This window comes from Meleagris gallopavo, chromosome 1 (assembly GCF_000146605.3).
Source record: "Meleagris gallopavo isolate NT-WF06-2002-E0010 breed Aviagen turkey brand Nicholas breeding stock chromosome 1, Turkey_5.1, whole genome shotgun sequence".
NCBI classification, from domain to species: domain Eukaryota; kingdom Metazoa; phylum Chordata; class Aves; order Galliformes; family Phasianidae; genus Meleagris; species Meleagris gallopavo.
In genome coordinates, this window is record NC_015011.2 from 182,608,377 (window position 1) to 182,619,073 (window position 10,697).

The following is a 10,697-nucleotide window of genomic DNA, read 5'->3' on the forward strand; positions in this document are numbered from 1 at the left end:
TACTCCTGATAACCTCCTTTTCTCCCACTTGTCTGGAGATGGTATCCAGCACAAGCTGTTCCATCACCTTTCCAGGGACGGAGGTGAGGCTGACAGGCCTATAATTACCCAGATCTTCCTTCTTGCCCTTTTTGAAGACCGGAGTGACATTGGCTATCCTCCAGTCTTCAGGGACCTCCCCTGTTATCCAAGACCTCTCAAAAATGATGGAGAGCGGTTCGGCAATGACCTCCGCCAGCTCCCTCAGCACACGTGGATGCACCCCATCAGGTCCCATGGACTTGTGGACCTTAGTACTGCCTAGGCGCTCACGCACATCCTCTTTCCTGACTAAGGGAAGTCTCCCATTCCCCAGACCCTCTCACTAACCTCCAGGGTGTGGGATTCCTGCGGGAGAGCCTTTCACTGAAGACAGAAGTAAAGAAGGCATTCAGTATCTCTGCCTTCTCAGCATCCTCCGTTACCAGAACCCCCCCTCACTTAGTAAGGAGCCCACATTCTCTCTAGTTTTCCTTTTGCTGTTAACATACTTGAAGAAGCCTTTTTTATTATCCTTTATCACTTTAGACAGATTCAATTCCAGGCGGGCTTTAGCCTTCTTCATTGCATCCCTGCAGGCCCTGACTACATTCCTATATTCTTCCCAAGTGGTCAGACCCTTTTTCCACATTTCATGGACCTTCTTCCTTCCTTTGAGCTTGCGCATGAGCTCCTTGCTCATCCACACAGGTCTCCTGCCACCTTTTCCTGATTTCTTGCTCACAGGGACGCACCGATCCTGAGCTTGGAAGAAGAGCTGTTTAAATGCTGACCAGCTCTCAGAGGCCCCCTTCCCTTCTAACACCGAGCCCACGGGATAGCTCCAAGTAGGTCCCGGAAGAGATCGAAGTTGGCTCTCCTAAAGTCCAGGGTAGCAATCCTACTTATTGCTTTGCTTCTTCCACTCAGGATCTTGAACTCCACCATCTCATGATCACTACAACCCAAGCTGCCCCCAACCTTCACTTCCTTAACAAGTCCATCCCTGTTGGTGAGAATAAGGTCCAGTAACACCCCTCCCCGCGTCGGTTCCTCCACCACCTGCATCAGAAAGTTGTCTTCAACGCACTGCAAGAACCGTGTGTGCCTGGCCATGTTGTCGTTCAGCAAATATCTGGATAACTGAAGTCCCCCATAAGCACCAGTGCCTGGGAACATGACGCTACATCCAGTTGCTTTTGGAAAGCCTCATCAGCCTCCTCATCCTGATCAGGGGGCCTGTAGTACACACCCACAACAGCGTCATCTTTACCAGCCTGCCCCTTGATTCTCACCCATAAGCTCTCCACTGCTATATCACTCTCCCCCAAGTGTATTTCAATACATTCTAGCTGCTCTCTCACATAAAGAGCAACTCCACCACCCCGCCTAGCCAGCCGATCTTTCCTAAAAAGCACACAGCCCTCCATGACAACATTCCAGTTATGCGAGCTGTCCCACCACATCTCCATGATGGCAATGAGATCATGACCTCGCGACTGCACGCAGAACTCCAGCTCTTCCTGTTTATTTCCCATGCTACGCGCATTAGTATACAGGTACTTAAGAGAAGCCGCATCCCCCCACTCCTCTCCAAGCCTTTGAACTCCACTGTCTCCACCCATCAAGTTCTGTTTGGGGCCTCGAACTGCCCCCTCAAAATGAGCGGTCCTCATTTTGTCCCCTTCCCCCTTCATACCTAGTTTAAACACCTGTCAATAAGTCCTGCCAGTTCCTCGGCAACAACCCTCTTTCCCCATGGAGACAGGCTGCTTCCATTTGCAGCCATCGTGCCAGGTGCCGAGTAAATTGCCCCATGATCAAAAAAACCAAAACTCCTGCGTTTGCACCAACTCCTAAGCCGTTTGTTCAAGAGATGGGTTTTTAGGCTCATCCCAGTATCGTTTCCTGCCACTGAAGGTACAGATTTAATAACCACCTGCACACCTGTTCCTTCAACTACCCGCCCCAGTCCCCTGAAGTCACCTTCGATAGCCTTCAGGCTTTTCTCACCAACTTCTTCACTGCCAGTCTGTACTATCAATAGTGGATAGTAGTCAGAAGGGCAGATCAGTCTGGGAAGTCTCCTAGCAATGTCCCTGAATGGTTTGGGTTGGAAGGGACTTTAAGATCATCTAGCTCCAACCCCCAGGCAGGGACACCTCTCACTAGATCAGGCTGCTCAAAGCCCTGTCCAGCCCGGTCTTGAAATAAGGGCCCAAAAATATTTCCAAAATAATGCATAGATCAGCTGTGAAAGTGGGAAGGAGAGACCTTTCTAACTCAAATAAGAGACTATATGCAATACTTAAGCAGGACAAGGAAGAGGGAAGTCCTCTGCAGAAGCAACCTGCAGGGCCACCTTAAAGATAACTTCTGAATGAGCTGGATTAGAAATCCACTGATATAAAGCACTGCCTATATTTCACTTTCAAAATACTTTACAGTCTTGTTGTTAATGCTCCCTGAAGCAATTTCCTTGGAAATGGGAAGCAATATACTCATTCTTTAGACTAAACTAAGGCATAAAGGCATTAAATGACTTGCCCAAGGCTAGAGCGTCTATTTCAGCCCACGCTTCAGCCACAAGATAAGCCTTTTCTTTGCCTTTTGTTAATCAGTTACTATTATCACTTACTTTTGACATAAACAGTCCTTCCACTAGGCAAGGATATACTGGAGACTGAACAGGTGGGTCTAGGGACTTCACTGTTGCTACATTGCTACCTGGAACAAGGGTAGCGTTGAGGTTGAAGTGGTACTTGTGTAGGAATAGCAAACCACCACTGAAGAGGAGAAAAGACACCGTCCATATAAGTGAAGCACAGAAATTTATTATTCTATCACTATCTCAGCAACTGAAATGCAAGCTAAAGACTTACTGTGGGGCATACACTTGCCTCTGCAATTCTGTTATTGTTGAATACTCACAAGTTTGATTTCAGCACGGCCATGGAATGAACTGCCTTCAGAGGAGAAATCTAACCTCCCCTCCTCCCATACCCAGAAACTTGTGCTGCCAATTCTAGGGTTTGTCTTTTCATCCTCCTTTACAATAATCAGATGTTTTACATTACAGTTTGTTCATTTATCTTTAATTTTAGTGTTCATTCAGTATAATGATCTCTTTCATTTCTTAAATGTTTATCTAGATTGGTAACTGACAGAAGACAGTTTCTGCCTCCCCTCAAATGTACATCACTTGAAGAAATTAAAATATTCCTTGAGCAATGAGCAAATATTTTTGGTAATGGTTATTTTCAAGTTTACTTACAAGTCACAGTACAATGGTCCAATAGTTCTTAGAAAACCAGAAAAAAAAAAAACCTCTTTGAAGAAGTGCTACACATCCTGTAGTTGTATGAAGCGTAACTGAAGGACATCCAGCCAAGTTACACAGAACATGAGATAGCATTATTTAAAAGGCAAAAGAAAAGTAGAAATCAAACTTAACTTGATACATTTTCAAAAAAGAAAGATTTGGATTTTTAAGGCATCTAGCACTAAGAAAATAATTTAAACTATGAATAGCTTGTGTAGAACCTCAGCATTCTCTCACCTTCCTTGTTTCCAGTTTCTGCAGGGACTGGAAGAGATGCGTTGTGCTGAACAGCTGCATTGGCAACAGCATTAGCTGTAACAGTGAAAGCTGTTTGTGGAACAAGCCGTGGCATCAGCGGCACCAATCGACGACCTTCTATAGACCATTCCGAAGAGCTGTTTGGCCCAGACATACTAAATAGAAAGGAAAATCTTTTAACTTTTCTGCTGACTTTCCTAAGCACTCAGCATTCTTACTTAAGTTCCTCTTTTCAACAGTGAAAATTTAAAAGGCTGTTTCTAAAGACACACTAGAGAAATATCTCCAGTCTTCTTCCTTTCATGACAGCCCTTACTTTTTCCCAACTGATGCAGAAATCCTCCCATAGCATATCTAAGAGTTGCTGCTTCTTTTAACATGATTTATAAAGCCCTTACAGGGCTGTGGATGACACGTTCAACTCCCCCATATCAGATTATCTACTACTCAGGTAGAGTTAGTTTACCCTCCATTTCTGGATGACAAAAATAGCTAGAAATCCCATAGATTTCATGAAAGATTACCAAAACTGATTACGTTGCAAGAGAAAAAAAACCTCAGCTTCTAATGCAACTCTTGTTTTACCTTGAAATTTCTCAGACTGATTGAAGTAGTCCCAAACAAAGTAACAGCACATGAAATGATTCAAGTACACCCCGAGCATCTTTCTCTACAGAATCCAGCCTGCTCCTCCCTGGTCTGCTGTAGGAAGCCTGCTTTGCAGGGGGGTTGGACTCAATGATTTCTAAAGGTTCCTTTCAACCCCTACAGTCCTGTGATTCCTCTCATTTTCTCTCAACCTTAGTACTTACAAATCAGAATGCTTCAAAAAATGCTTGTCTAGATAGAAAGCTGTTCCTGCTTATAACTGTTTTACAGCACTCATTTGAGAAATCAGTGAAATCAGAGTAACAAATTATTTTTCAATGCTGTTATGTTGTTCTTAAACAAACCAACCCATTTAATGTATTAATATATTCCAAAAAACAACTTCCCACATGAACTACTGCAAGCAAGTTGCAGCAAAAACTACAACAAATTAGTTCATAAAATGCAGAGGATCTGCTCTGCTGTTAAATCTTGATATGCTTCAGCATTCTTCATACATATTCACATAGTACAAGCAGAGCTGCACCAGCTGAGGTAAAAATACATTTTTTAAATCAAAAACAAGACTAGAAATGTTGCGCAACGCAAAGCTAGCAAAGTCTGCTTTCCTAACGAGTTAGATCATTTAAATCAAATACTATATTACCAACCATCACTTACAAAGAATTTACCAGAGGAAAAAAAAAAAATAAAGAGATGCAACACTTTACAGTTGCACCTTGCCTGGATTATAATATCTCATCCGTTTGAAGTTTGCTACTTCGGGACAAACTGTACGCTTGCTCTGGAAAATGCTAAAAACAGAACTCCTACTTAAAAAGGATACTTAATTCAAGGAAATAAGCCAGACTTGACAATATAATGCTTATTTTTCTTTTATTATTTGTTCTCCTTCTCTAAAGAAGTGCGAAGAAGTTGGCGGGTTTTTGTTTGGTAAACAGCGCATTTCTAATTCTTTAAACATGAGCATTAAACCACTACAATGTTAAATATCCTGCAGCACTAGAACAGTATGCTAATCTTGGCAAATCTATGATCAGACAATTGCTAACTCCAAGCAGCTTGCTAGTTGCATGATTTCCATTCGTTTTTCCTCACTGTAACACCTAGGCTACACGAGGTAAACTAAAAATCAGTGGTTATAACACAAAAGAAAAGAGGGAATCATCACAGTCCATCCCTCTTTCAGCACACTTCTTAAGACTATTAACTATCAGAGATACATAAGCGCTTGTCCTCTTGCTTCTCTCCACCTCTCAAAGTCACGTGGAGCCTGGGAAAGCAAATACAAGGAGAAACCAGCCCAACTGATGCCAGCACAGCAGCTGCATCAAGCAGGGAACAGTGGACACTGATGTCATCAGCTTGCTGCAGTTCTTTTTTTTTCCACCTCGCTGCTGATGCATTGTTTTCCACCAGTGTTTCTCATCTCTTTCCTTCCTTTTGTCTTTCTACATAGACAAGTATCTCTTAATATGACCTTTACAAATGGATTTAAACACAATTAAACTTAAAAACAATTATAAAACAAAGATGAAAAACTGTGCAAGCTGCTCATCAAGTTTACATTTTATCTCTTTTCTCTATTTTGTTTCTTCTGGTCTATTTTACAGAAAGCTCCTCTTGACAAAAAGACTCTTCCCTATGTTGTGCCATATAGTGAACGGGATGCCCTGAGATCCAAAAGGTTAAATCCGTCCTTGCACCCTGACCTAAATCTGATACAATAATTCTTTCAGTCATACGCTGCTCTTTAAATCACCATCGATCTTGAAAATTCTATCGTTCAGTTAAGGCATAATGGATTTTCCAAAAGGCACCTTTGGAAATCATGGAGGAAATGACCTCTAACTTACTTGTGTGCAATAGTCGTTAGCCGTTCATCATTTACTGCTCTTCGAACTTCAGCACGATGTCTCTCTGTTGAAATACTATTAAAAAAATATCAATATATTTTAGTCAAAGGGAGACATGAACATTTATCTACAATTTTCAGCTAAAACGAAACTTATGAATAATCCACTCAGGAGACAAAGGGGGACAGGCGTTTTAGGTTTGAGAGATTGTCAATTAATTTTTGCTATCACAGTGAGAAAGAACGAATCACTGCACAACAAGTGCTACTGAAGAATAAAGAGAACATTACTGTCCGCTGGGTGCCACTGCAAAACAGCTGATTTCCAAATCAAAGATGGGAATATCAAGGTAGAAAAATTTATACAGAACATACAGCATTCTTCCTTGCTGTAATGTGGTCCCAAAGACCTCAAAATCCTACCCTGACGGAACCTGGAGCTAGCAAGCGTTCATGAGATAGCTGCAATCACTAGATATCTCAAAAGCCATCAGCAAAACAGTAAATCTTCACCCACAGAAACTCAAAACTCAAAGCAAATCAGAATCAAACATCCATAAGACGGAGAATTAAGATTTGTTTTACAATGTTAGTGATAGAAAAAATATGTTAAGTTCTTAAAAGAAAAGAGGCCACCAGCTCTTACTTTATAAAGGTCAGGGTTACCTAAGCACTTTAGAGAGTTCTCCAAGAAGATCCTTCTTCTCTTTCGTAAGATCTCCCTGTGCACGTAAGGCACTGATGACACCTGCATATGCCTCCAGTTCTGAGGAATTAGAGCAAACAGTAGTTCTATTTAACGCTCACAGCAAAAGGAAAAAATGTTATTTTCAGTATTACTGACAGTACTCTATTAATTTCCAAACTCATTACAAGGAACATGTCTTTCAATTATTTAGTGCTTTTCAGGAGAGATTGATGGTTTAGAACTCTCTCAGTCAATTATTCTGCAGCCTACAGCTTTTCTATGAAACAACTGGATCATCACAGAGGATTATCTAGTTGTATAAACCCAAGCACTCCCCGAGCTGACAGTTCAACATAGAAACCTTGAAAAAAGAGTCCAGAAATTTGAGTAGTAGCTTAGAACTCTCTAGAAGCAGAAGAAAATATTTAATACATATCACTATTAAAAGTTACAAGGCTTAGAGAAGAAATGCTGTCAAAAGAGTAACGGACTTGTTTTCCTTGTACTGCTCCTTAATTAGCATGGAGAGCATAAGCTCCATTTTGTTAAACACGACTATCATTATCTTTTCATGCCCATTCACCTGATATGTACAACTGTTCGAATCTGAAAACAATGCACTGCAGTGAATTAAAGCCACACAGTACACCAAACAATCCAGCCTGTCTTAAACGTAGGGCCATCACGAAGATTAGCATGCAAAAGTGTAACTCTGATGTAACGTAAACATGTAATACCAGGTGACTCACGGAGAACACCATCAGCACTTTCAAATTAACATAATAGCTAAAGGCTACTGAAATACTGGATGCTGTCCTACTAAACAGGGTCAAAAACATCTAATGCACGTACAGTTGGAGCCTGCTAGCTTGCTATTCTAAGCATAGCACTACGTGTTAAAGAAAACATTACTAAGGGCCACGCTTTGAACCAACAATACCAATTATTTTGCTATTTCTGCAGATTACTTTCATTCAGAGCTCCATTTCAACAACCAGTTATCCCACCCCCACAACAGATCCCAGTTAATCAAAAGCATAAATAAAAGGGGCAGGCTAAAACTTAACAAGAGCCCCAAAACACATCTGAATTTTCCTGCAATTAAAGACGACCGATGCTGCTCAGACTGGGATTCCAAAAAGCCAATTAACAAATCAAATCAAGGAGTTGCGCTGAAAAGAAGCCCTGCTCTGCTGCCCTGATTAAGTAGGCAAGACACAAAGCAGAGTCGCCTTGGTTAACTCCACAGCCTGCACAGGGATGCTGAGAGACCTACAGAAGCATTTGCAGCTTCGGTTATAAAACATTTGCTAATTAACGCAATGGTGATTACTAATATCAACATTTATTTAGACAACCATGTTATAATATTTAAGATACTAATTATTTTCCTCTGTTAACAACATAAAATAATCCTCAGATACAATTGTATAATTACTTAGCAAAGAGGTTCTTTTTTTCATTTTCAATACAGATGCTCTATACTAAGAATAAAAAAATGCACATTCTGTCTGGCTTTTTGAGAGTTTGAAAAGATTACACAGAAGCTGTAACCAGCTTCCTCACCTTCCTGTCTACACAGCATTACTAACTGACGTGCTCTCTTTTCACGTTGAAACCATCAAGCAAGCCAATAAATGCTTCAAAAACCAGGTTTCACATATAAATACCAGTATTTCAAGTGCAAGGTGATTCAGTTGTAAGCCACAAAAGCTGCAGGGCAACACAAGGCATTGTACACCTCAGGATACATTTCAGCTTTCCCTGCACCACTGTATTTTGCCTTGAATGAGCAACCAAATGAGATGTTGGGCTGAGAGCTTGACTGATCTGCTTTGTGGCTGGCAGACTAGCTGTGCCCCTTCTCCCTCCAGCCTTCTGGTGTGTCTGTATAAAAGGAGAGCTCCTCTACCCTAGAAGAGACGCGGCAGCTACAAGCTCTTATCACTGTTATGCTGGCAGGGCCCTCTGGCGGGGACACAGCTCATGCCAGCAAAAAAGATTTTTATTTCTTTTATTTTTTTCCTGTCGGCCTAGGTTATGTCACTGGAGGAGGTGTAGCTGCAGTTCTGTTTGGCTCAGCTGCACCAGCAGGGTTCTGCCAGCACACCGCCGTCGGCTGGAAGTTTTTTTTTCCACCCTTCCAGCCAGCAAGAGCTACGTTAGCATAATTTAGTAGCAGAGATCCGGTCCATATTTTTTGGCATCCTGCACTTTCTCCTAGTTTTGTGCCCCTCGAGATTCTCTTCAGACTTAGAGCTATCACTTTAATGGATGCACAGCTTCGTTTTGATGCTGTGTGCAACAACTGTGTCACCGCTCCAACAGAATGCAAATCCCAGATTCTCAAGAAGCAAAGTGAAAAAAGAGCAAGGTAAAAAAAAAATTCACATCTCTCAGAAAACAATGGCGATGGCTTCACAGTATACGAGAACCTTCACATAGCTAAGGAATACAACACACAATCTTTTAGCTTTTAAAACGTGAACTAGAAAAGCTGAATGATTAACATGACTGTCACAGGAAGTTTGTGGCAGGCTCAGCTTTCCTCCTGACATCACCTCCTAGAAAAAACTCCTCAGAGCACAGCCTGAAAAGAAATTCACTTCTCTTTTCTTCTAATCCTATGCATCATTTAATTCAGAAAAAGGCCTTAACTTAAAACAAAACAAAACAAGTTTCTTAGGAACGCAAGAATCACAGTGTAGGATCAGATGAAAGGATTCTCTCTCCTATGGTAGCCAAAAGCTTGCATGTGAGGAAAGAGTAAATATTTTTATTAGCTTCCAAAACAAAATAGGATGTCTCCTTACACATCTGCAATCATAGAGCATCAAAAATCTCAATATATACGCACACATTTATTGGGCAAAGTACACAGATATTAAGCTAGAATTGAAACAACACAAAAAGCTCCTGCTGTAAAGTTAGAACTTTCCACATTTCTTTGACAACTCACATAAGTGAAGGCTGAAAGTCACAAGATACCATACAGATTATTTTTTTTTTTAATTTACATTTCAAGTCTGTGCAGTGGTAGAAGTAGAACTCCATGATTCTCACAGGTCCCTTCCAGCTTGGTATATTCTATGAATCTGTAAGTCTTTACCACAGAAACACCACAATCAAATCAAAATTCTATGCCTTTTTGGTACAAATAGGTGCCTTAGCACAGAACTGAAGAACAAATAAAGACCCTCCTCTTGCCCAGATATGATGTCGCATGTTCATAGCCATAAACACTGCCACATCAAAGCAAAGATGGACAAGGATCTACGAGAGATTTAATCCAACGAAAACAATTCTGTTCTCTCCCTATTGCTCAGGCAGAGCATCTGCTCAACATCATTTTAAGCCACGTCTGTCTGCCTAATGACACACGGAAAAAGCAGGAAATCATTTGTAAGTTGCCTGTAGACGTAATAAAGTATTTCATGGAAGCAGCAGGCAGGCAAGTCTTAAAAGGGCAAACATACAGACCCACAAATTGCATCTTACTGTACCCAGTTTGCGAAGGATCCTCTTGCACTCATCTCTGCTGAGATCCAGAAGCGTTGGCCACACCACAGGCATCTTGTCTCTGTGCTCCCGCAGAGCTCAGCCTCCCTGAAAAGGAACACAAACGCAGTAAGCGTGAGCCCACTGTCTATCCACTTCCCAATGCAAAGTCCCCAGGCTGCTCACAACACCACATTCCCTCCCATCCCTGCCCCAACCTAATGGCATGCGTTACCATGCAGGAATTCAGCAGTTTCACAAAGGCGTGGGGCTTCCTATGGTCTCTCCCACCAGCCAAAGCCTTTCTCCTGAGTTTCCTACCTCCTGCCCCAGCCTTCTTTTTTTCATGTCGAAACACTCTCCGAATAGATGCTCGAGTCTCCTCCCTCTCTTTATGCACAGAGCACCTATTATAAGAACTCTTCCAGCGATCCACACGGCCCAGATCG

General features: G+C 41.8%; 1 protein-coding gene across 1 annotated transcript; it reads right to left on the minus strand.

The window, feature by feature from the left end:
• Nucleotides 1-2,633: 2,633 nt before the first annotated feature.
• LOC104909388 (BRCA2-interacting transcriptional repressor EMSY-like) lies at nucleotides 2,634-10,586 on the minus strand. Its single transcript, XM_031552085.1, is given in 8 exon segments — nucleotides 2,634-2,722; nucleotides 2,725-2,760; nucleotides 2,763-2,804; nucleotides 3,578-3,753; nucleotides 6,064-6,138; nucleotides 6,729-6,828; nucleotides 10,254-10,356; nucleotides 10,484-10,586. Coding segments are annotated over 7 exon segments (573 nt in total). The 5' UTR covers nucleotides 10,324-10,356; nucleotides 10,484-10,586; the 3' UTR covers nucleotides 2,634-2,648.
• Between the last annotated feature and the right edge of the window lie 111 nt (nucleotides 10,587-10,697).